Genomic DNA, 26,677 nt, shown 5'->3' with positions numbered 1-26,677 from the left:
CAAATCCTTGAACAGGACAGTCAGTCAGTGTCCAAGTGGCAACAGGAGTTTATGTTGCAGAAGTCCTTGTAGTGGTGGTGTTGACTGGTCCAGACGACACTCTGAATCGTGCTTTACTGCACAGTTCTTACATCCATCTGGCTCATCTCGTTGGGACTACTCCAGCACACACATGATCCATCCCTAGTGATTACCTTGAGCTACATTCAAAACATCTCCGAACTACCTAAATTGTGTACAAAAGACTGTCCTACACGATCATTTCTGCATCTGCAGGAAGTTTCTTCTGACTACTTACAAGAGACCGGCTACTTACAAGTCTCCTCTGACTACCGGCAATCTATGTAGAGCTGGATCAACTTTGAAGATTTGGAGTCCCTGGAAGAGCCATATTCTCCACTCTGGATGTCAATCATCACATTGAAACAAAGCAACTTGTCTAGGCACAGTGCGTCCTGCCTCGAGGAATCCACAGAACTATCCAAATCCAGCATGGAGAGCACCAATTAGTTAAATACTTAATTGAGAAAGGAGAGTAGGAGTTGATCAGCTTGTCTCTGGTTGGTTCAGTGTTTCAAGTCAATCTAATGTAGCATCTATGCAGATGCCTGGGCGCGGAGTTTCTGGATCTTCCAGGGGGAGAGAGGTCCTGCTCCATATAATGATAACACCAAATTTAGTCCATTATAAAAATGTCCCTAAAAAGCAATGAATGAAAAAGAGAAGAAAAATAATGGCACGTGTTCTTGCTGCTTATCCAGCTAGATAGCATCTATGATTCATATAAAAAGTACATGCTCATATTACTGAATGCTAATAAGTATATATTTTTTTTTTTAAAAAGGAAGTCCAGGGCTTTAAGCAAGCATCTGAAAAGCTAATTTTGACAAGAGTGGAAAAACTACTGTATGCTTTAAGAGTAATGTTGAATTACTGGAATAAGTACCTGTCATACCTTTTCCACTCCAAGGCATGCCTATCTGACATTCAGGTCATGAGGCATTTCTGTATGTAACCTTATGAACGCAAAGGAGCGTGAAGGTCAGGAATGAAAATTATTTCCCTGGTTAAAAGCACGTCGGATGATATTTGGCTTAGTTGTAACATTTATAGTATTTGCTAATCTCTCAGTAGAAAGGTGGGCTACCAAGAAAATAGCCTTCCCAAAGGAGGAATATTTAAAACCTGAGCCACAAATGTCAAAGATAAAACCAAAACAACCCCCCCACCACAAAAAAAAAAAAGCCATCTGACACAAGGATACATAGAAAAGAAGATCGTAGACAAAGCTTTTATATTTTCATCCTCATTTTATGCTAAAGCGCAATGGCGTTTTCTCAGCTCCAAGTGCAAAGATCCTATTGCTTAAACATAATTACTTAAACACGACGTGTACTCCTTGTACAGGTTACAATTTGGCAGGTGTGCAAGCCTTAACGCGTGCTCGGGTCCGATTCGCGTGGCCGCAGCATGAAGCTTGCGCAGTAGCCCGCCAGCCCGGGAAGCTCTGCGCTGTAACTCCGGCTGACAGCCAGCTGGAGTGAGCGCACAGACGTGGATCATCCCAGTCCACTTATTTTGCAGTAAGTGCTTTGGGCCTGATCCAAACTCCATTAAAACAATGAAAAACCACCCCTTGGTTTCAGCGAGCTTTAGGTGGGGTTACGTAACTCTTGTCGCAGTTGCTGCTCTCCCTTTGGATCCCCCCCCCCGATGATCACCAGTGAGCTGGAAGAAAGAGATTCTGTCCTCGCCTGCTAATGTCCTAAGAGGCTTGCAACTGGGGTCAAGCTCCAAGTAAATCTCTGGATCTGTATTTTATGAATTTAGAAATGTTTGGGGCTGCAACGTGCTGCCACTGAAGCCTGTGGCAGTTTTTCATCAGCTGAAATATGAACGGGAAGCTTGATGCTCGTGCTTCTTCCTCTTCATTGACAAATTTGACACGCAGGCTTTCTGCATCAAGCAGTGTACTATTTTAGACAGAGAAGAATTAATATATGTTAATGAACTCACCCACACATATGCACATGCTTTAGGCAGCGTTATCGGATTGCCCGCTTAGTGAGTGAAGAGCAAGAACTCTCCGGAGTTTTTCTTTTATTGGAGATTTGGCATCTTGTTGCGGGTGACTGAAGTGGTTGAAGATTTAAGAGTGTGAGAGAGAGGTTAGCAGCAAGGAGACTGGCAGCCACACAGAATAAAGCAGCTTCTTATGTCACCGCTGCGCCCGAGTCCGTCAAAAGCTGAAGTGGATAAAATTGCAAAAGAAAGTAGTACCCTTCTACGAGTTTGAATAACATTTCTGGGGTGCCTTTATGTAAAACCGCCAGAAATTGAGTGCCTTTACCTGGTTTACTTAATATCTTTTTCCAGAGGAGCAGCAGCTCAGAGGAGCTGGGTTCATCTATTCACATTAAAGCATTGCTTTACACTTCAAAAGGAATGGCTAAAAATGTGTCACGCTCACATAGTAACAGGTAATGAGGTCTTGATCATATCACCTGTAACTGAGGTCTTTTTCTACCAAGGGCTTAGATGTCTTCTGCTCCTTTTTCTTTGCTATTCAGTGCTGCGCATTTGGCCGCCAGACCAGCCCACTGTCTGCAAAAGACTTCCTGCACTGAAGTATTTTTCTGAGTAAAATCTGACTTTCTTGTTAGGAAACGTAGTTACTTGGGGTTTCAGTGGGATTTTTGTGTATTTTTTGTTTAGAGAGATGCCATATATGTCCTCTGGTAGTATTGTAAAGTATTTCTTTACTTTGGATTTTATCACAAGAGACTTCACTGAAAATGTTACTGTGACATGCGATTAGCAGGGTCAACCTCTGTCATTATTTCTCCTGTGATATGGGAAGGATATGGGAGAACTTTTTTACCAGTTGCACATAAAAAGCAACAAATGCAGCCTGTCGCTCTGGTCCAGCCATTTATGTGGGTGCTACGCCATTGGAGCAGGAGGAATGCGAGTATGGATGTAACTTCCATCTCATGCTGAGTCCCTTCACAAACCAGGTCACTGCAAACTGCAATTAAGTGAAATCAGCGTCAAGTCCTTCTCCTCTGCACAGCAGACTGTCGGCATCCCTTGCCTTGTCTTCTGTGGCAGCTGGAGTCAGCCTCAGCGCATCTGTGGCAGTTCACACAGGCTGATCGGCTGTCTCAGAAGCAAAACCTAACAAAATAAACCCCAATGTTGGGAGTTCTACCACTGCTTCAGCCCAGCTTTGGCTGGCTTTATTGTCAGAGGAAGTATTTGCTTCTAGTTATTTTTATGCAGCTCGCTTTAAAAAAAAAATAAAAAAAAAGATTAATTCAGCCTAATATTTTACACACCTCTTTACTATGCAAACAGTGAAACCAGTACACGTAGCAGATTGCTCTGCTCACTCCCATCATCTCCTACTGAGCGCTTGGTTGCATCGTGCTTAATTATGAATGGTCTCCAAAAAGCCCATTTTACTGTACTATGAAGTGACTCATATCACACAGAAGCTCTGACAACTCGCACTGGGTATCGGAGTCACATGGCGCTGTATTAGTCGGTGACTCATTTCATATTGTACTCGGTGCTGAGATCTGACTCATATCAAACTGTGCAAGGAGCTGACTGACATTGTACTGGTCCGAAAGCTGGTTTGAATCAGGATGACTCACCCCCGGAGTGCATTAAATAGTGATTCACGTACCGTTTCCTATTGATTCCGATTGTCGCGATTCACTTCGGGTTGTACTACGCTGGCATCTGGCTGCTCTGGCAGGGCAGCACCGAGGCAGCTGCCCTCTGCCGTGCCAGCTCGGCTGTAGTGCCAAACGGAGCCCTGGCAGCCGGGAGGAGTATCACCAAAGTCAATTTAAAGCTGAAGTTAGGTCAGAATTTGACTTAGCGCACAGTCTTTTCGGTCATGACACTCTATGGACTTCTTTGCTTCACCCAGCTATGACAAATTTTGAAACATGCCAATAAACAGAAAAGTTAAGAGTCGTGAGCCTCTCGCTAAGAATACTCTGTTGCTTCTGAATGCCAAGAGGTCTCCGCAGTATTTCCAAGACCTGCTGCCTCCTTGGGATAACTTTTAATGATGAAAAGAAGGGATGAATTTTTATAAGCGACTGAGTACTGGTAGTTGCCTGTGCTTCAGGTTCATCAACTTGTCACCTGGGCTCCAAGAGACACACAAACCTTCTACTCTGACAACTCCTTTCTGGTACTTTAAGCTGAGCCCTCAAAAATCGCCACTCACTGTGAAAAATGCACACTGTTTTTTCCAAGGGATAAAGAGGTGTGTAACAGCTGAGGTGACGCTCTCGGGATTAGTTGGGACCCAGAGTAAAGATATCAAAATAAGTATTGGGGGGGGGGGGGGGGGTAGATAAGAAATTAAAGGGGAAATAAAGCAACTGTTCTCTCATCTTAGAGCGTTTTATAAAAGATAGTCCTAGCTTTACATTCAGTTGGCTTGAACACACACTTAGTTTAGAAAGACGTTCCTAATTTTAATGCAATGCTCCTAATTTTAACCCGACCACAACTAGGATTCTCCTAGCTGATAGTCATTTTGGTGCTTCGTTTAGCTGAGCTAGTGGTTACCGGTTTTTGGTCCTGTAGTACAGCAATAGCGTAACTGGCAGCGTGGTACCTAGCCCCGCGGAGCGCTGGAGCTGGTGCTGATATTCTGTTTGTGCAATGGGCACGGCGGTACAAGGAGGCTCCTCACCCTTATATCACACTGATGGCACTGTATGAAAAGTTTTGATCTCACATTTTTCAACAGCAAAAATGAAATAATGGAATGGTTGCATCAAGTACATTACATCGGTATTAAATTACTGTAATTCCTACTGGCATGTACAAGGATAATCTTATTTCACTTTCTGCAGTTGTGTCTAATTTTCATTACCTGCTTTTTCTTACCTACTGACGTTAACTAATGACAGAGCTGAGGAAGAGCTCTTTCTCCCACCCGAGGACACATGATATGGCAGGCTGATACTGGAAGAGTCTACATGGAAACACTCCCTTGTTCCTGCCCCTCTCTCTAACTTTGTGGGGGGAACCGGGGACCCCGAGAACGGACACGCCGCGGGACTCCATTCACGAAGGGGCGGGGGTGATGGATGCTACTTTATCTTCATCCCCACTCGTAAAAAGAGGTGGAAGGGCCCCGGGAGCGCGGCGGGGGCAGAGCCGAGGTGTCACCCGCGCTGGGGCGAGGGAGGCGGCGCGGAGCGGGTCGCGATCCCGCCCCGGGGAGCGGCGGCGGCGGGGCCGAGCCTGCGGGGAAGGGTCGTGCCCTCGCTCCCGGGCCCGGGGGCATCCCGGTGCTACGCGGAGCCGCGGGGACCGAGGCCAGCAGCCCGTGGGGAGGGATGGGGCGGTGCGAGCCCCGGAGCGGGGCGCTCCCGGCCGGCGCCTCCCGACACTCCGGGGGATGGGGCGGGAGGGGGAAGCGCCTTTTGCACCGGGTCCCTCCGGTTCCTCCCGGGGAGAGGCGGACGCGGGTCCTCGCCCGCCCCGACCGCGAGGGCCAACACCGGCAACGCCGCCCGTCCCGTCCCGTCCCGTTCCGCTGCACCTGGGGCAGCCGCGGGGGTGGCGGCTGCCCGGGGCGTGGGGCCGCGGTGCCCGGCGGTCGCCGGGCGGGACCGAGCGGTACTTACGGTGTCGGCGGCGGAGCCCCGCCGGGAGTCCTCGCCCGCTTCCCCTCCGGTAGCGGCGGGTTGGGCGCCCGGGGACGGCGGCTCGCCAGCCCCGCGCATGCGCCCGGCCCCCGCGGGCTCGTCTCACGGTACCGGCCGCGGACGCGGGTGGGTTTCGCTCGCCGTGGCCGGAGCCGGGGGGGAGCGAGGCCGGCAGCCCGCGCTCCCCGCCTCGGCCCCGGCACGACGGGGCGGGCTGGCGCCGGGGCCGCACCCCCGGGCAGGCGATCCCTGGGGGCCGCTGCGGCTCAGGGGCGGTTTTCAAGGGGAGCAGCCGCCGCAGCGCCCGCAGCGGGGCGGCGGGGTGGGGAGGGCGCGGGGGGAGCCATGGGGCCGGCGCCGGTGGGGGGAGAAATGCCGGAGAAACCGGCGTGAGGGCGTGTGTGTGTGTGTGTGTGTGTGTGTGTGTGTGTGTGTGCGCGCTCGGGGGAGGGGGTGGGAAGGGCTTGAAGAGGCGGCGATGCCGCCGCGGGGCTCGGCACTGGTGCTTTAATGTTCATAGATGCCTTAAATGAGCCGCGCTTATAAACCCGGGATTGGAGCACGCCTGCATTTTAAGTAACTGCAGGGATGCATCTTCCCTCCCTGCCCCCCCACAGCCGCCTCCCGTCCTCCGGAGCCGCACAGCTCACCGCCGCCGGGTCTCTCTCGCTCTAGTTCTCCCGTTTCGGCGGGGCACGATGTTACCCGGCTGCGGCGGGCGGGGGACGGCCGCCCGGGCTCGGCGATCATCCCGCTCCTCCGGGGCGGACCTCTCAGCACCGCCCTTACCAACACCGCCACGTTTTGGGGACCGTCTCACCGATAACGTCCCGCCACTCGCGGCTCCCCGGGCAGTCCCAAACGCCGTCTGCCGGCGAGCGCCGCGCCCGTTAACGGGACGGCTGCGATTGGCTTGTGTCACCGCCGTCCCCGGGCAGAGCGACACCGTCTTCCCGTGAAACCGAGACTGATCCGCTGCATGAACGCCCTGCGCCTTCCCAGTTCCCGGGGCTGGGCTCCCGGTTACCGGGAGACCTGGCGGGCAGCCCTGCCGTCGGGGCTGCTCCCTTCCCGCCTGCGCACCGGGGAGCGGAGCACGGCGGCCGCAGGAGCCGCCTTGCCGGAGCCAGCGGACCCGGGGGGCGACGGGGATGGCCGGTGGGGAGCGGCGGGCTTTGCCCGTGGCTCTCAGCGTGGGAAGGCTCACTCAGCGCCCCCGAGCCTCCCACGCCCGTGCCGGCTCGGGGGTTACGTGGGCGGGCAGCGGCTTCCCCGGTGCGGGGAGGAGGAGGAGGAGGAAGGGGCGGATGCGGCCACAACGAGCGGTACTCACAGCGCCGGGCGACTCGGCTCCGTGGCACGCCGGGCATCTCCGGCGCTCCGGGGGGAGGCGGCTGGGTGGCGGCGACGCCGGGGCCGGGGCGGGGACCGGCGACGGCGGCGGTTCAGCCCAGCGGCCCCGCAGCAGGGCGGCGAGCGGGCAGCGGGCGGTCGGCCCGCTCCCGGCCAGCAGCGCCGCCAAGCCCGAGGGGCCGAAGCGGGGCCCCAGGGCGTCTCGACGGGGCGCCGAGACGAAGCGCGGGCAGGGCCGCCGGGAGGGGAGCTGCGGCCGCAGGAAGGGGCTGGAGAGCAGAGCTGACAGCGGGGCGAGGGGCCCAGCAGGCCTCGGAGGCTGCGGCGTGCGGGGGAGGTGTGGGAGCGGGGCGGGGAGAGAGAGAGAAAGAGAAAAACACAAAATAAGCATTACCGGGGGGGCAGGCGGGCGCGCTGCGCAGCCCAGCCCAGCCCCGAGCGGAGCCCCGCCACCCCGGTGCTAATCCGGAGGGTGGGCGGCCTTGAACCCCCACCGCTGTGTCCCTGGGTGCTCGGGGCTGTCCCCTCACCCTCACCCCCGCACCCCACCCCCCGCAGGCGCGCTCTGTGTTTTTAACTTTTCTAAGCCGCCCCTTTAGGTGCGGAGTGGAGGAGACTTCTCGTACCGAGCCAGCGCCCCTGGGGGTCCAGGGGTAGCCATAGTGCCAGAGGAGCACGGGGACGAGGTTGACCACTTACAATCTACGCGCAAAGAGCACACACATCCCTCCACCCCACCCGAGAAACCCCACCCAAAAAGGCGGCGGGAGGAGCTGCGGCGGCGGGCGGACCCCGCGGAGAGGAGCAGAGCGGAGCCCCCCCCGGCTTCGGGCCGCCGCCGCCCGGCCCTGTCCAGGGTCCTGAAACCGCCCCGCCGCCTCTCGCCCCTCCGGCGGCTCGGGGCTGGCGCGCCCGCTCCGGCCTGCGAGCGGCAGGGCAGCATGATCTTCCCCCTTCCTTGCTGAGTGTCATGGTACTGGAAAGAGGAAGACACCCTACTGGAGTATGAGCCCGGAATGGGAATAGGCAGAAATCACTGCCGTCCGGGCTCTGCCTGCCATTTCTCTAGCAGTGATTTCTGCCTGTTCCTGTGGAGGGCTCCGCTTTTTCACCAGGGCCCAGCCCTTCCCAAAACATCTTCCCCATTTCTGGCCTACAACCAATCTCTTGACATCAAAGAGACAGAGAGGAATGGAAGTCTGCACAGTGTGAAGAAAGCCCTTCCCACCGTGATGGTGCCACCCTTGAAGGCCAAAGCCACAGCAAGGGGAGAACACGGCTGTGGTGCCAGTGGTGCCGAGGGAAGGTGCTTGTTAGAGATGAGAGCTGCAGGGAAAGCTGCCATTCCTGCACATAAGGACAGCTTGCTGTTGCTTAGCAGCAGAATTCCCCTAGGTCTGTGTGGAGAGTTGAACTAGGGTGGAAGCTGGACAATGTTCCCAGGAGAGCAGAAAAAACAGAAAGGTTGATTCCTCCCCCCCCCCCCCCTTAGTATTTCTCCTGCCTGGGTGGCAAGGAGCTCTTCTGCAAATCTCTGCCCTTTTGGTTGTGGCAAAAAGCACACGACTGGGATGTTAAATACACTGCTGTGCTGGATTACAATTGTCAAGGCCCAGACAGGACCTATAGAGGTATTACAGGCTTCACGATTATGATCATATGATACTGCCTCACTCCTTCACAGAGAAAAGGAACATAAGTGTACCAAGGTGGTTCTTCTCATATCCTGAGATCAAGATCAAAACACCTGTTAACACCACTGGTCTTTGAATCCAGCTCCTCCAGTCACACTGCTGGGAAGGGCAGCCATTTCTCAGACCAGTGAGTGGATGTGACTCCCTTAAGTCCTTTCTAGACTATAGTCCCAGGTGGCTTTCTGAATCTTAGCAGGAATGCTTGAACAAGTGCAGGTCTAAAATGCTGACACAGTGTAGCCGATTTGGAAGGTATGGTCTTGCTCCATCCTTTGCATTTCTCTCAGGAGGGTCATAATCAAATAACACCTCATTAAAGATGACTTATTTTTTCAACATTAATAATGCATAGTGACAGTGCATAATATTGTATAAAAAGATGGCACTCATGCTCCCTAGCATGAATGGTGTTAGATAAACAAAGCCACCTAAGCTGAGCATCTTCCAATGCTTTGTGTTTGCAGACAAACTCTACCTACCTCTGTAGGCAAGTACATCTGCATCATTGCATGTGTACACAACCACCTAAATCTGGAAACTGCCAAGTGGCTTGGAGGCCTAAATTCCTCTCAGAATTGGTAAAAAAGGCACCTCCTTCTGCTTTCTCCCTGACGAATGGATGCAGGCTGATGTCCAGCTGCATAACACAGAACTGCATAAACAAGTGCTTGGACTTCACTGAAATGGAGTTTAAAGTTGAGGGATGTTAAGAGCTGAGAGACACAGATTGAACCCCTTTCTCTGCCTAAAAGGAATTTCTCATGCGTGAAGGAAGATGCCCTCAGTCATCAGAGCAGCTTGCCCAGCACATGCATGTCTGTGACTGTACTCTTAGTCCCTGCTGCTCCCCCACTTTGCACTGGTTAATTCAACTTCACTACGACAGAGAGAAAGCAAAATGTGTACATCTTGACAATCTAGTTAGGCATGGGAGTATTGGGCCTGGGTCTTGGTTCTGTTCCAAAAAACATGTTATGGAAAGTGGAGAGTTTACATGTGAACTGTTTATTTAATAAAATTATCCCATATAGTGGCACCTTTGTTTGTAACATACAAAGTAAATACTAAACCAGAACTCAATTTCAATATTGATATTAGCTACTACTATATAAGGCATTAGAAAAAAAAATCTCTTTACTAGACTTTCCTGAACGTTTTGCATTAAGTCTACATAAGCTAAGTAGTTTTCTTTTATTCTACATCAGAAAGAAGTTACTTTATCTGAGGGTGCCCTTGCTATTTAATATTGTCCCTTTGTATATTCTTAGACTCCAGCCTCTCTCTTTCTGCAGATCTGTCTAGTTAATATATTTTCCTCATTTTGTCCTTGTGGGAATGAAGGAACCTGTTATTGTTGCTGTTGTTATTATTACAAACTTGTATGGTATTTTTTTTTATTTGTTCTCATTGAAGATTCTAAGAACAGGTTGTAAGAAATACCATATAGAACATGTATCTGTATTTTAATAACACTGTATTCCAACATTCTTGCCATCACACTTCAGTGGGTGACATAACGCACGTATTAGCTTTTTCGGGGCCTGTTTTGCTTTAAGGTATTAGGACAGATTGCTGGGTCCACACCTGAACTTCTGCTCCTTGCCCAACGAGAGGTCACACACGTTCGTATGGCGGCTTATGGGTACTAGTCTATTTTAGTGTTTTCTGCTCACTTCAATTGTTAAATAGAGAGTTAAATAGAGAGTTTCTAGACCATTGAATGGAGCTGATTCACAGTGAATTAGGGAGCAATTCAAACAGAAAGTAAGAAGCTATTTTTTACTATTTTCATTGACATGAAAGTGCATTGGTTACAAATCACTTTGAAGACTGGTAGGCTTTTCTGGGCAAGAAGGTATTTTCAGAAGTAAAATGAGTTTCCAGGGACTTTAGTTGAACTTAGTTTTTTTTGTTGTTTGTTTGTTTGTTTGTTTGTTTGTTTGTTTGTTTTATATATATACATATATCAGCAGTATTCCAGTATTTGCTTTATCTTACTCCTTAATAAAAACTTAAAAAAAAATATATATATATTTAAAAGATGCATTTTAAGTAAGCACATTTTGAAGTGAACATAATGCTGGTGATATTATGGGAAACAGCTTTCCTGAACTTTAAAATATTTGTATTCTTTCAACATTTGTTAGGTACAGGCGTAAAAAACTTTTCTTAATGGATCTATTCCCAAAGTCTCAGGAAGTCTGGAACTTAGCCTCTGCTGCCACCACTCACAACCCTGTTTCTTTTCCACTCCTACATATCACATCTCTGCTATTTCTAAGGAAGAGGAAGCTTAAAGAGAACTAATCTTTGAGATGGAATTAAATATTAGAAATGAGGAGATATTTTCCACTAATAGGGCTGAATGCTGAGTTTTAGAGCATCAGAGTCAGCTCAGTGACGATTCTGCTCCCCATTCTGGCCCCAGCCCAGCTGATGTATGCAGGCATCGCGGGGTTTGTGAGCCCTCGGACGGCGTTCTGTGGCACAACTCATGTGCTTTAAGCCCTTGGTGACTCAGAGTTTCTGGCAGATTGACAGACTACCCAGGAAGCCGGCAGCTTGGGCAAAGAAGGTCTAATTAGAAATTGCAATATGACACATACGAAAAAGGAAGTCTTTGCTGAAATATGACTGCATTAAGAAACTGAATCTCATTCATTTCATTTGCCACGTTTGGCAAATTGAAGCCTCACTATACTCTGTCTGACTCTCTCACCCTATGTATGTCAATATATAGTTAAAAATGTAATGACAGCTACATTTTTTCAAAAATCATGAGATTAACATCCATCTCTAACTTAATTTTTTTTTTACATAAACCTTTGAATTATTTGGAATAATTAAAAAAAATCTACAGGTTTGGGTTGATTTAAAAAAAAAAAAATCTCCCATGACGACAACATTCTGTTAGCATATTTCCGACGACACCAGAGAACTTGTACTAAAGGTCTGGGGAAAATGTTGATCAGAAAAAAGATTAGATTCTACATGTAAAAATTGTGTTTCCAGATGACGGAAGGAAGCTGCTCAGTAACTCTCATTTCAAACTTCCAGAAGGTGTCACTGTGCACCTACAATTGGAATAGCGAACCTCAACAGTTGATGAGTGCTAAAGAACTATTCCTCCTTGTGCTGTCAGGAGTCCTTTTCTATGTCCATAATGGAAATTAAATGAACTAAAACTGGAGACACAAATATTTTCCTCTTTTCATGATTAGCAAAGGAAAAATATCTTCATAGTATCAATCTCACTCAAGTGGTACCCATTCAACCATGACCTGGAGGAACATTCCTGATATTCTGGGTCACACATAACGTAATTATTCCACAGGATCCTTAGCACACAGGTGACTGGTAAGTAATAAATACAGTTAAATTAAAGAAGAATCCGAAACTGAAAAAACTGCAATTTTTAGGTATAGAAAGTAATTTGTAGTTATTTTCCAGAGCTGATTCAGAAAGGAAGATTAATGGGACAATTTGGAACTAATGTTCCTGAACAGCTCGAGCTTTCAAAGTAGTTCAAAGTGTATCTGAAAACCTGGTTGCACAATGTGGCTGCACAGTAATATTCAGCTGGAAGAGATTCTCCAGGAAGCCACTGAGACTCCTGCCATTGACTTTTGATCACATTTTTGGACCTTAGAAAATTTGGAAGCATCGGGGAAATTATGCAGCCATGTTACGAGGCTGATGGGAGAAAATATAACTCACAGGATGTGGCGGAAAACACAAAAAGACAGCAGAGCTAAAATGCACTATAATTTCTTTGAAAAATAAAAACAAAAGAATAAAGAGCAGGCAATGAGAGACTGCTACAGAGTATGAGGTTAAAAAGAACAATATCAGAAATTAGAATGCTCCATGCTGATAGATGCTGGCTTGAAGATCAAACTTTGTATTGGTCTCATTGCAGACTGGTTTGACGTGGTGACCGGAAATATTTCTCCAGCATCTTAAAAAGACCTTTGAATGACGATGGGAGGAAGCGCAGCTGATCCGATAAGAATGATGGTGAGGACAAGTTGTGAACATATTTGGGAAATGGGAAAAATTCAGGTGATATCTATCCCACTCTACTAAGTTATCAATAGAACTGAACAAATACTGATTTATAGAGGTCAGGTTATTCCTGCCATGTAAATACCCTGTGGAAGTGAGCAGAAAGGTCTGGGGCTTCCATGCAGAATCTTTTACTCATCTTCCTTTCAGAGACAACTTATGTGATCTTACCCATATAGGAGCGCATGCCTGGATTAGAGACTGAGATTGCAGACAGCACAAATGACTGGCTAAATGTCATGCTTGCTTTAGGCTTAGGAGCAGACTTACAAATGGTATCAGCTCCTAGGTCTCCTGTGACACCACAAATGTGGAGTTACAGGTTATAGATACAGAGGACCTCAAGAAAAAAGGAAGGAAAAAAAAAAAGCTCAGAGCTACTGATACTGAGCTTTTGGGGAAGACACTTGATGTGTTCCTGTGAAACCACATTTCTCCTCTTGATGCTCAGAGAAAGTGACACCCTTTCTGCAGGCTGGACCTTTTCCTCTGCCCACTCTGGGGTTCTCTGTTATGTTTCTCTGCAATTGGAAATACACTACACTTCGCTGCAGATTCTAGAAGTGTCCCAAGAGAGGGAGAACAGCAGTCCAGATGCGCAGAAGTTTGGACAAACCTATTTTTATATCCCATCTTTATGGATCGTTGTTCAAAACAACTCATTAAAAGACCACACTTGTGGCAGTTTCCTTCCATTACACTACTGTTTTGAAAGACCATGTCCTCCTCCTGGGCGGATGAAACATTCCTCCCAATCTCCTTTCTGCACTCCATTTCAAACCTTCCTCTTGATCAAACACAGAAAAGACAACGTAGGACTGAAATTGTCTTGCCTGCAACAGCCTGTACTTTCTTCTCTGATCTGTAACACCTTTGACTTATTTCTCCTGATGATTTGGAAAGGCTGGTAAGAAACCAGTAGATTTTGGCTTTTCTTTCCATTAAAAATGTGTCTGCTTACAACCCAGTATGATACTTGAGAGAGCACAGCTTTTTTTATGAATCTGAAACACTTTTATAGTCTGAGTACGCCACTGTTGATCAGGTAAATAATTCAAGCAGATGCTATTCTTGTACTTAAATGAAGCGCATGCATTTATCCGCACCGGGTCTGTATGAACAGAATAAACAGTGCAGTGAGGAAAGCTAGTCTGTCATAAAAATAGCAACCATCTTTCAGACTCAAAGATTTCAGGGAACATATAAATGCTAGTTTGAAGAAATGTCCCTGGCATTTAAGGCTGTGACTCACTTTATCAGTCTTCTGACTGGAGAACTATCTGACTGTTCCATGACAAACCATCCAGAAGATCTGGATATAAACTGAGAAACACCCTTTAACCCTCTTATTTAGAGCCCATATTAAATACAGATGTAAGAGGTGTCCCATTTATTGACATGCAGAATTCTGGGAAATGGGGATCAGTAAATGGAGCAAGAATTTGCAAATGAAAAGACAGGATAAAGGGATAGAGAGGAGCAACTCAGCCACTTTCCTGGTGCAGTCTGAGCATCCGTGCAAAACTGAGTACAAGTTCCAAGCATCAGAAGGCACAAAGGGTGCGAGTGCCAAACCTTATTTGGGATACTAACCTCCAGGATTGGCAAAGAATCCCTAAAAGGAGATCCTTTTCCCCAAAAACATCCCTCCCAGAAGAATGCTTGTGTTTAAACAGATCAGTTTGGTAATAAAAATAGAAGACCATGGATTTTACAAAATCAAGCACTGCAATGCAAGAAAATTAATACTTGAAAATATTATAATCCTCCTACCTCTCATAATTAATGCCAATCATTATGCAGTCCAAGAACAAATACTTTATCCTATCTTGGTCTAAGTCTGATCCACTGTTCATGCTCTTAACTTGGTTACACTCAAAGGAAATAGTGAAGTTGACAGAACAGTAAGAACTGTGTTTCTTTTTTATTGAGTCCTAAAGTAAATCACACAAGATGTCACAGGAAAAATCACAGCTACTTCCTGAAATTAGGCTGTGTTCACAAATGGAACCAAATGAATAATGAAACAAAGTTGAGATCTCCCCCTTTTTCTGTATGAGTTCCTCAGCCTACACCTGACTCCTGAGAATAATTTCATCCTTCTTGTGAGTGTAATTAAGTGCTTGTAACAGTGAACCAGGAAAACTGATGTGACATTTTGTAAGATCATCAGCTGCTGCTTGGATGGCGTCATTGGGCAGCTCCTGGTTTGTTGCAGTCTGTTCTTACCTTTAACAGTCGATGCAGTATTTTAGATTAGCTTTATTTTGAGAATAACACTAAAAGTATAATATTGAGGACAATTAGCCTTCTGAGCTGTTTCCAACCACATCTGGTGGTAGACCAAAGATCTGTTAAGTTAAAGATCTCAACATCTAAGTTCCTGAAAGTTTCATTGCAATCAGTGCCTGTTGTAGGCATGGGCTGTGGGAAAGGCCAACCCTTCTGAGACACCACAACCAGTCAGTAAGCTGGCACAGACCCACTGCGAGCCGGGCTTCACCAGTTCACCTGCTCACAGATCCTTGCCATTTCCCAAGCATTACCGTTCAGCACTTCTTTTGGCTGTGGCTGATGGAAAAAAATAACATTCTGCCTGCTTCAGTGTTAAGTTTTAATGCTTGTGACGAAACATACAGTTACTTATATTGTACATAAACAAGGTGCTTTCATCCCCTGTGTGGCCTCTGGGAGAAGAGTGATGGTTTCTCCCTTGCATTTGCTGGCTTGGTGGGGCTTTGGCTTTGACCTGCTCTCAGGAGGATGCATCTAGCTGTCACCTAGCAACCCGGAGCGGGGCTTTGTGGTAGGATATTCTGATCTCTTTTTGGATCTTTCTTTTGACTGGATGAAGCTGATTTATAAAGAGATGCAAATAAATGGGGGTAAAAAATTTGTCCTGTTATTGCACAGAAGGGGCCAGCAAAATGTAGGACTGAGTAAGCTCTAAATGGCTTGAAAGAAACATTTATTTTCCTTTAGAGTCTGATTTTTTGGTGGAAAGAAATTGCTGTGAAAAAGCATATACGTGATTCATAACTGTTGTGTCTTTTGTACCACTCATGGGAAATGCACATCAGGTAGCATGCGTTGTGTATAAACAGGCAAGGGGAAGGAGTAAATTACTCTTCATGCTCATTACATCTACAGCAAGAAGCAATGGATCTAAACAGGAGGCATGGATATTTAGGTTAAATACGTTTTTTTAACGGTAGGATAGTAAAGCACTTGAGCAGGCTGCCTAGACTGTGGAGTCTGCATTAGTAAGGTTTTAAAGAGCAGGGGAGGTAAACCCATGCCAGGAAGGGCTTGAGGATGGTTGATCCGAGCAGCAAAGGTCAGATAACGCTTTCAAGCCCCCACCCAGAACCACCTTTGATGATACTGTATCTCACGTCATTCTCCTGGTCACTGGAAGGATTTGCTAATTAGAGTGGACTGGCTGATACCCGCAATGCGGGCACGACTTATTCTGGCACTTAAGGATTCTTCTGGCATTCAGATATCCCTGAGAAATCCGAGCTGAAAAAACCACACCATAATTCCTCTTTCAATTGGAGATGAGGTATATTGGAAATAAAGCAGGGTGTGATGGCAACACTGTGCTTAGGTGGTCTCTACCACATGATGGCCTCTAGCAGAAGCCGTAAGTCAGAGCAACATCAACTATATTATGTCTTATCACTCTGGGGTGATGATGCAGAAAGGTACTTCATTTTAGTTTTGTATTTTACTGGAAATAATTTACTTTCATCAGTCTGGGGGTGAGACACATATCATGGACTGAAGGTCAAATCCTCCTGACTCACAGACACCCCAACTAGCTGCCTTTTTAAGAAGGCCTCCACGGTCTTTCAGAGAAATGTTGCTTTTTCCCGGTATCCTTTATCTAAACTGTTGATTCTTGCTGGTGGAAGGATATTTTAAATTACTATATTTGTAAATCTCAAGTTACCCATATGTCAAATTAGTTGATTTAGATTTAGGCTGTGTTATTTATTAACCAACATGACATTTTGTTCCACTTAAAGAAGATCATCTTATGTTAATGAAAACAGCCTCTGTAATTCAGGCCAGTCTAGGATTGTTTTGCTGAAAAATTTCCAGAACGAGTGTAAAAACAGTTTATCCTCTCGTTTTTGTATTCATGAAATTCTTTCTGACAGTAATGTCCTAATCAGCCCAGGATTCTGCATTTTTCCATTTCAAAGGTGCACAGCTAAAGAGAAAGTTTTAGGGCTACTCCGAAGGTAAAATATGTAAATCACTAAATTGGAAAAACACATGATTGCAAACCAGTACAAATTATCTCTGAGGACTAGAAAATTTGCACACCATTAATATGCAAGTAATCCACCCATTAATGTGTACTACATTATTATTTTGACAACTTTTACAAAAGAATGCCCTCTGATTGCTGTCTGCGCAGCTATTATTGGCTCATAGACAATGCTGAGCAACACAGCTAGCAATTCTCAGAACGGTGTTTCTGGATGCAAAAGAAAAATCTTTTATGAATTAAAAAAAATATTATTATGCCATGTAATTACAGAACAGTTTAAAAACAAAGACACTGTGAAGAGCTCTTTGTTTCACAGAATAGTTGAGGTTGGAAGGGGCCTCTGCAGATTATCTAGTCCAACCTCCTGCTCTCAGGCTTCCTAGGACCATGCCAAGCAGGGTTTGAATACCTCCAGGGATGGAGACTTCACAGCCTCTCTGGGCAACATGTCCCACTCTTCAACCACCCCCACAGCTAAAAAAAAAAAAGAAAAAAAAAAAAGACAAGCAACTTTTTCTGTCTGATAGAATAATTCCTGCATAAGCCACATTAATCTCTTCTTACATTCATGTATTATGCTAAAGATTAAAGCACATTAGTTTTTAAAAGAGTTGTATTTAATGGTGTGAGCTGCCTGGAACAGACTAGTATACTAAGGACACTCAGAGACATGGGGAGAAAACCCCAAACCAAACATGAAAGGTCTCTGCAAGGCTGCCCAGGGGTAGCAAGCAAGTGGTGAAAATGAGTCCTGTCCACCGATATTAGCTAAGCCAGTGGCTGGTTGCATGTCTTTCAGGGCCAGGTCTGCCAAAAAGTGCCCCATTCACAGCACATTGTGCTCCTCCGTGGCTCTCAGCAGGACCCACAGAGCTGAATTAGGCACAGGACCTGCTCCTGCTCCTGCTCCCTCATCCTGTGTGGACAGAGCCGGTATCTAAACACGCCATCCAACAAACACCAACACACTGCATGGGCAGCTGTCTCACAGGGGCAGAGGAAACTCTCGATCGCAGAAAACAGCATTTATGCTGCATCTTTCCAAGGAAGTTATGGGCCTGATTTGGCACTGTATGTGCATCACCCTTCATTTGGGAACCACAGCCCCAGATACCACCCAGCTCCCCCCTCCCCCAGACCTACACATCTGAATGCTGCTGTTAGCACATTTGTTGGAGATACAGGATTCTTCCACTCTGAATTTGCATGGGTTGATCTCCCAGGCTGGTGGCCTAGCCCCTCGAGGTGGTCTGCCAGTCTCAGCTTTCAGAAGTGCCTTCCCTGGCTCAGAGCCAACTAACCAGACAGACGGGAAGGAGGATGACATTCCAATCTAACTGCAAGGGACCTCCCTGTGGATTTTCATGTGGGCCTCACTGAATACCTGCTAAAAAGGAAAATGGCAGTATTTCTCATTGAATCTCAGACCCTTCTGTGATAAGTGCCTTAAACACAGTAAAGCATCACCAACCTTTCTATACAAGGAATATTAAATTATTATATGACAAAGAACGCTTTCAACACAAGGGAAGGAAGGGACACCTGCTGTCCTTGTCACAGGCACATTGCAGTAAGTAGTTATGTTATTGGTCTGGAGCGTGTGGTTTCAAGTCACCTCAGGGGAAGATTTCGAACCTGGACTTCCCATAATTTGGGCAACGGCAGTAAGTGCTGGGCTGTCAAATGAGAAAGCACTCTTCTGTCCCATGTCAGGACAGGGAGGTGTCCGGGTCTGTGATTCATAAATGTAAGGAGAGATCTATCTCTAATGTCATTTGGTGTTTCTGCTGATGGCCTCCTCTCCAGAATTGTGGCTTTGTGAATCCTATCCATATGTACTCGCTTCTGCTCATACATACGCAGACACCTAGTCTCCAGCTCAGACACGTTGGCTCTAAGGGACACCAGCGCACCTAAATGCGGCACACAGCAATGCTGATCACTGAGCTGACCACAGCCTGCTGGAGATCATGCTTTTTTTTTAGCTATGAGAATAATTATTAAATAGTTATTAATGTTTATTTTTGGATTCCAGTCCTGTACTTTTTACTTTCCACTTACTGGTTTGTTTTACTTCCGTCACCCAATACAGAAAACTGTAGGAGCTTCACCCGACCAGCAGATTCATACGCTGATGAATGTAAATCCTTCAAATACGAAAGGTCTTTACCACAGTTACAAGTACTATAATTAAGCTAACAGATCTCCTACTTCAGATGACCAGAAGAAAGGGAGGACTTTAACCCCCCAAATGACTGGTACAGTCTTTTTCACAGCATGGATGACCTGATCCTAATAAGTGTGATAGGCCTGGGTATGGAGTAACCCTGAAATACTGCCTCCTGTGCCCCAGGAGAGCTTTATGACCTCTGAAAGCAGCAATTCATGAAACAAATTTTTCCTTGGAGGAATTCTCTAGCAAACAAGAGAAGCCACTTCCAGTTTCTACCTGACCCCTCTCTTGCAGGGCTGGGAGCTGACAGGCCTTAATCCTCCTAATAGGTCTGCTGACAAGATGCGCACCAATATTTTGCCGGACACTGCACGTCTCAAAAGGATTGATACTTTAGAATTGATACAATCTGGAAAAATATGTAGGAATAGCCCTTTCTTAACTAGTGAAACCACTTCAGGGACAAGATAAACCCTCGTTATAAAGGATACATGTCAAGAAAACAAAATTAACAAGCACAGAAGACCACAGAGAGATAGTGTTCTCCAGTTTGTCCTAGAAATAATTTTGCTTACCTTTAAAACCAACTGCATATGATTTTACCTCATTATCTTAATCTGTAACTATTCAGCAAAATACCCACTCTTTTTCCTACCTGAAAGTATACTGTATTATCAAAAAAGTTGTCAATAAGACTAGATGCTTGGTGGTCCTGAATACCCTGTAATACTCCTATTTCTCTCCCAGAATTCTGTCTCCCTTTGAAACGTTGCTCCTGAATAAAACAGAGCATCAAACATGTCTCATCTGCTGTGTAAGAATAACTATCTTGGCAAAGACAAAGAATGTTAGCTGCCAAGTGATTCAATCCACAGCCATACAGTTTGTATCCCCTGCCCATCTCAAACATAAGAATTAGATAAAGGGTGACTATTAAACTATGTTTCAGTCTATTAAATAAGCATGACACCTGTTCAAAAGAACAGAAAGAATGTGTTCCTGGTATAAGTTACTGCTCGGTTTGTTCCTAACACCCTATGACACCATCACAAGCTTTGAGACACACAAATGCTACCATGGCTAAATATGAAAACAGGCTTCACCAAATAAACACTTCTGACATGAAAATGTCCTTGGGAGACATTTATATTAACTTAAGAGCATGAGTATATTTACTAATATCAGTACTTTCCCTACTCTTACAAAAGATAAAGAAAATATCTGACTTCAGAGGGACTGTTAACAGTAATAGTAATTAATGACTGACAGCACTCATCACCTGAAGACACTAGAGTACCAGGCAAAGCAGCGCAATCACTCCACTGGCAGGCTGTCCTTCGCAAATAACATCTTTTATGATTTTTGACCTTTCTCGAGTTGTTTGTGAATGGATCCTTATTTTATCAAGCAACTCATGATTCATAGCAGTTGCCAAATAATTTAGATGAGCTATGCATGGTCACAAGCGACTTTCACATTACATGCAGTTCATGGAATAATGTTTGACATCTCCAAACCCAAAGGATTTCTGCAGAGCTGAGATTAACTAGCTGAAGGAAAAAGGACACCATACTTCCCCTGAGCGGCTCCTCCAGACACCATGCTTGTGGCCATTTCAGTTTCTGACTGGTCCCTTCCACAGAACCCAAAAGCATAGGACTTGGCAAGCAGAAAGGCAATGCTGGTATAACCAGGGTCTCATTAGGCCTCAGCCTACAGGCTGACATTAAAGGAAGGTTAAGAACTACTCTCTGCCTTTCCTTGGACACACCTTCTCACTGCACACTATGCTTTTCTTCACCTCTCTGCTCCATGCCTTGGGGAACAGAGGACAGAAAGCACTTACAGGCAAAGCAACAGGAGCTGGAAAGGATTCTGCTTGCCAGGGAGCAACAAAAACAGGGCTGATCCCTCAGGCAACGTGAGCTAGAAGCCAAGAGGATCCCACAGCCCATCCCTTCAGCAAGGCACACGGGACAGACACAGAGAAGACCCAAGCAAGATCTAGATCATAAGGCAGTATCACAGCAAGGTGGAAGACGCCCTCCCAGATCAGGTCCCACAATCCCCAGGCAACCTCACATTGACAAGGGACAGCCAAGACCAAGCCAAGAAGTCAGCTCAGGGTGGGGTATAAGGTCTCAACCAGGTAGCTCCATCACCAAATCGGGCATGGCTGTCCCTCAGCTGGAGACCAGCACTCCTTCAGCACAGCTCAGGCAGGGAGGGAGCAGGTTGCCACAGCTGAGCTTAAATAGAGCTGCTGAGTCCATGGGTGAGGGTGGAGGCCCTAGGTGAGGCTGGTCAGGGCCATTAATGCTTACTAGTGCTCTCAGAGCCCTGACATTGCTGTCCTATCTGTGTTTGCCCAGTGACCTATTGTCTGTAGGTGTATTATTCATGGAAAACTAATCAAATCTGGAGCCTGTATGCTTAGAAACCATAATTATATTATAGCAGTGCAATGGGTCCTATCCAGATGTAACCTAGGCATGAACTGAAGTGTGGCATCTTTGTGGAGAACATTCTCATCCTCTTCTGAGGAAATGATAGCAATGAGCTCTATGTAACAGGACTTTAGCCAAATTTTGTCATTAGGAAAATATTGTGATCTATTTGCAACCTAGCACGATATCCCTGTGCAGTGTAAAGTTTCTGGGGTGTTTATTTTATTAACTGGCAAAAAATACATTGGGAGCACGTGAGAGTGGGTCTGTGTTAGCTCTGGGTTAAGTAAGTCCTTGCATCTTTGTGTTGAGACTTGTAAAAATTTTATTCACTTTTGCTTTTTAACACATTTATAAATCAAGGTGCAAACATGTCAGAGGGAAAGGCTTTTTAAGCAATGCAAATGGAGATTAGAAATAAACAACTCACTGAGTTAATTTAAACGTCATGAAGAGAATTTAAAAGGCCTTTAAATTCTGCCTACCACTTTTCAGAAACATTTCTCTTGTAATTCAGTTTCTCTTTGAAAGCACGTTCAAGAATAAACAAACCTAATTCAAATGTTCTGTTAAAAGATTTGGTTTGAGAGTTTTTTAATCCCATTTTATTTAATATTTCAACTTTGGCATGTTGAATTAGATGGCAACTTGCTCTCAGAAGCAGCCACCACTCACATTCAGAAACACCAAATTCAACACCTCACCTAAAGTGGAAGGGAACATGGGAATTAATGAGAGCTGATCAAAGTCCCTGTCAGTCAAGCAAATTTATCAGTCTAAGGATACAGTTTGTCTACAGTGATCAGTGTCACATATAGAAAAATTGTACCAGAAAGAATCTGACCTTTCTGAAGGCTTCAATGTTGCCAGAAAAAAAAAAAAAAAAAAAAAAAGTTTTAATGTGATCTTGTCTATTCTGGGAGTGTAAGTGACAAGCTGGTCTTGAACCTTACAAACTTCAAGTTTATTTCCTAATACCTAAGAAATCATGTAAACTCTCTGTCCTTTGGTTCCCTACCAGTAAAAAAGAAAGGTATGTCTTTCCCATGAGAAGTAAAGCTTGCAATTTATTTTAGTTCCCCAGCCTTAGGGCTCTACACCTTTCTAGACGGGTAAGTTTTCTAACTTCCTATCACTAACACAGTCCTTGTAGACTCATTAACTACTAAGTAACATTGCTTACGTTGTGCGTGTGAAAGGATCTTTTGCTGATACAGGTTATGAAGTTCTGGAGACATGTTCCCCCAGAGCATATGGCCTCATACAAGAGCTTCCACATGTCAGCAATTTCACTTCAGCTGAGCTCATGAAGTGGTTACAGAGCATCTCTTGGGCTGTCCCTGCAGGCTGTCCCTGCTACCAAAGATGAGCGTCACATCAGCAGAGCTGCAGCATTTAGAAACATAAGTGAAGAACAAGGTAAATGGGACAGATAGGCAGCAGAAGGGAAGCTGGCAGCACTGGTGATTAAGGAACTATGGACAATAAGTGGCCCTGAACCTTGCAGTGTCATTTAGGTCCCTCTGCAGATGAATCCTTTCACAGAGCAGAGAAATAATATGTTGTCCTCTGTGAGGTCCCTGACTCAGTCCTGTGCACCATGTTCTCAGAGAATCATCAACAAACTATGATTTTAGGTGAAAGCTGTAAAAGCGATTGCCAAGCTGAAAGGAACAATTTACCCGAGATGAATTATAGGATGGCTAAATGAGAAATGACTGGGGACATGATTTATGAAGAACTCAGTATATGGCTGTCAGAAGGTATGACTATCAAGAGTTAAATTCAGGCGCCATTGTGCCTGTGACAAAACCTCCTCTGCCTTCAAGAGGGCCAAGAAGTCCCCAGGCTGGTGTGCTAAATGGACAGATAATGAGACAGAATGACATGAAATTCTGAAAGGAGTGTACTTGGTTTATTATCAGAAACAGTCTCTGGAGAGTGGCAAAGCAGGCTGAGTACTTCCTCTCAGCAAAAATAATTTAGGATTTCTGATGAGTATATTCCTGTAATTCAAATGAAACGCTCTCCTTGAAACGGACATGCATTGGCTAAGGAGATGGGATGGAGAATTCAATTCTTGCTTTAACTTGAATGTCTGTAGGGCAGATGTGGAATGGGGAATGGCTTCTTTCCCCATCTTGCCTTTCACCAACCCTGCTAACAACCTTGACTGTCTGCCTTAGTCCCTCTCCAGACTGCTGCTAAGTTAGTCTGAAAAAAACCCCAAATTTTGTGATTCCAAGAGTGTGTGACCTTACTGTCACATTCTCTTCTGTACCAAGCACCAGGGCACACTGCTTCTGCACCGAAGTTTTAATAAGATATAGTTTCTTGCACCTGTCTCTCTTGCTCTGTTGAGCTTCACAGGAGTGTGCTGCTCACCGTAAATAATGTTGGTTCACCCCTCAGGCAGCATTCAGGCTTTTGACAAAATCTAGAGGACAGATGACTATTGTTTCCCATTAAGGAAAACAGTTCAGCTCTATAGGTTCACTAGAGGGGATTTACTCTAACACCCTAATAGATTTTAGTATTATGCCGTGTTTCATTTCTTTGGGATATCTTCTTTTGCTAACTACCAATAAAAATCATCTGAGGTAGCATCAGTAAAAAATGCAGACCTCTTCAGTGTCTAAACACCGTGAAGCAACAGGTTTTCCCTCAGCCTTTTATCCATGGATTAGCTCCACAAAGTATGAATCATTTTTACGGGTTAGATGGATGTGTTTAATCTGTTGTTTGAAGGCAGGCACTTAACAGGAAGGCACACCACCACCTCCTTTGTCACTGTGGTTGGAACACACCAAGGAATGGAGGGAAAAGGATGATGCTCAGGAATAAAGGAAAACTACATGAATATGGATGTCTTGGTGACAAATAGCCCATGGTTGTTATACATGACTTTAACACTTTCTTTTTGCTTCTTTCCAGATATACCATTTCCCCCCTCCTTCAGGACATTTGGATAACCCTGGATTTTGTCTTACCTTGAAAATCCACTGCGCTGCTTTAATATCCTCTTCATCTTCATTTTGGAGGGTCTCCTTTGCTTGACAGTTGTCTGCATGGTAGCTGTGAGTCCTGAAGTAGAGCAAAACTTGCCTCCACATCGAGAAATGAAAAGGCTGTTCCTGAATCCAATTTTACAACGACCTTTTTTGGTAAAAGCACCACTTTTATTTAACGATGAAACAAAACCAGATCCCAGACATTGGGCTGAATGACAACAACATAGAGATGGCTCGTCCTTACACGGATGGGCAAATGTCAGGGCCTCTTGCAGCTTGCCAGTTCTCCCTGCAGCCTCCACAGTTCTGGAGACAAACAGGATTATCTGCCCTCAGATATCTGCGGTGCCTCATCCCCTCAGCACCGTGCCAGCTTAGAGATTAGATTTATGACTTCATAGGTTTTAGTAAATTGAGAAGGAGGAAGAAGTGGTATAATACATGTCAGAGAAACAGGCTGCAACAATCGTGGAACACATTTTATCACCTCAGAGTGAATGTATTTCACTTACATCTTGAAGGAAGAAGCAACTCAGCACGTAGTTATACTCCGCAGGCAGCACCAAATGGAGATGTCTGTCTTAGGTCAGTGGCACCTGTCAATCACGTTTTTTTCTTACCGACTGAACAGATGGTCTACTGGTAATCCTTCCAGCCCCAACGAAAACACCACTGGAGCAACAGCCATGTCTATGGATAGAGACAAGCTAAATATAAAGTCTAAGACTCCAGGTAGATTATTAATAGATTATTTCTCTTAGCTTTATAGAGGGCTGCCAGGGTTTTGCCTTCTGTTTGTCAACATTTGCTCGCTATTTTTTTTTTTTTTGTGCTTTTCAAAACACAGATAGGAGAAACACAGAAAAAATAGGAGGAATATTAAATTATTGTGAACTTTTCACTCAAGTAATTATTTAAACATTGTTTATAGTTCTGGACTTTAGTAATGTTGTTGTAACAAGAGCTAAGCAAACAGCTGTGTTCCTCATGTGGGAAAGCATTCAGGATCCTTTTAAAAAATCTTACCCAGGAGACAACAGAAACTTAAGCTCATACATATGTTAGTGTTTGCTGAAAAGAATAAATCATTTAATTTTTTAATAATTTCAAAATACTTTCAGCTTTAATGATTTTATATTTTATATTAGTATTTTTATTAGAATTAGCTGAAACTTTCAAATGAAAAGTTACTATAAATGGGGAGCCAAGAGAGTTTCCATTTTGAAAGTGTCTGACGGGATATTCTATCTATTTTGAAAGTTTACATCGTTTTTGTCTCAGTTGAACAATATGTCTAAACCAACGTTTTTTTTTCTGCCAAGAGTCAAAAGTTTTGACAATTCAGCATTGTAGATATAAGGTAGGGATAACAACATCTGTCCCCATATCACCTCTTGCGAGTAGAAATGCCTTGGTTACATCTCTGTCTTTTTTCAGAGAAATCCAGTAAGTGCTGAGGAGAAAAACAAAGAACAATGAGAGAACACTTCCCCCCGCCTCCCTCCCCCCCCCCAGCATTTGGCTTGGTGAGCTGAATTGCACTAGACGCCATCGTATGGTAAGAAAGCTGCTGCATAAGCTCTGGTAGTAAGTCTGAATTTGGCAGAGTCACTGCTGAGGTTTAGGTAACCACCTTCTTTTCTGTCTTCTACCCAGGCTGACTGTCCGCAGCAGCACTGGGTAGCTCAGCATTTCCTTTTTCTTCCAAGAAGCTACTGGCCTGACCTACTCTTTTTTTATGTGAAAGAGGATGAAGTCAGAGGATCTTTTGGGTTTGTTTTTATTTTATTTTAATTTAATTTAATTTAATTTTATTTTTTATTTTAACCCAGAGGTGGGCTTTATTTCACCTGGTACTGCAGCAATTTTCCATGGAAGGGTGCTCCTCCTACACATTCAGGTGCTGAATGCCTTATCTAGAAAAGAGCACAAAGCAGCACAGATTGACAGTGAGAGTAGGAGAGATGC

General features: G+C 45.3%; 1 protein-coding gene across 2 annotated transcripts in view; it reads right to left on the bottom strand.

The window, feature by feature from the left end:
* RGS20 (regulator of G protein signaling 20) overlaps positions 1-24,811 on the bottom strand; it is a gene marked incomplete at both ends in the record, with an annotated part of 39,174 nt that extends 14,363 nt beyond the window's left edge. Inside the window, one exon of one of the 2 annotated variants that reach the window (XM_082499680.1) lies at positions 24,689-24,811. In XM_082499680.1, coding sequence (XP_082355806.1) covers positions 24,689-24,811 — 123 coding nt within the window. Of the gene's footprint in view, positions 1-5,663; positions 5,763-24,688 lie in introns of those variants that run through there. The other variant, XM_082499681.1, reaches the window with a different exon arrangement.
* Positions 24,812-26,677: the final 1,866 nt, after the last annotated feature.

Source organism: Vanellus vanellus (genome assembly GCF_965231255.1).
Source record: "Vanellus vanellus genome assembly, chromosome: 2".
NCBI classification, from domain to species: domain Eukaryota; kingdom Metazoa; phylum Chordata; class Aves; order Charadriiformes; family Charadriidae; genus Vanellus; species Vanellus vanellus.
The sequence above is the reverse complement of the archived record's forward strand: the minus strand, read 5'-3'. Positions and strand labels throughout refer to the sequence as shown.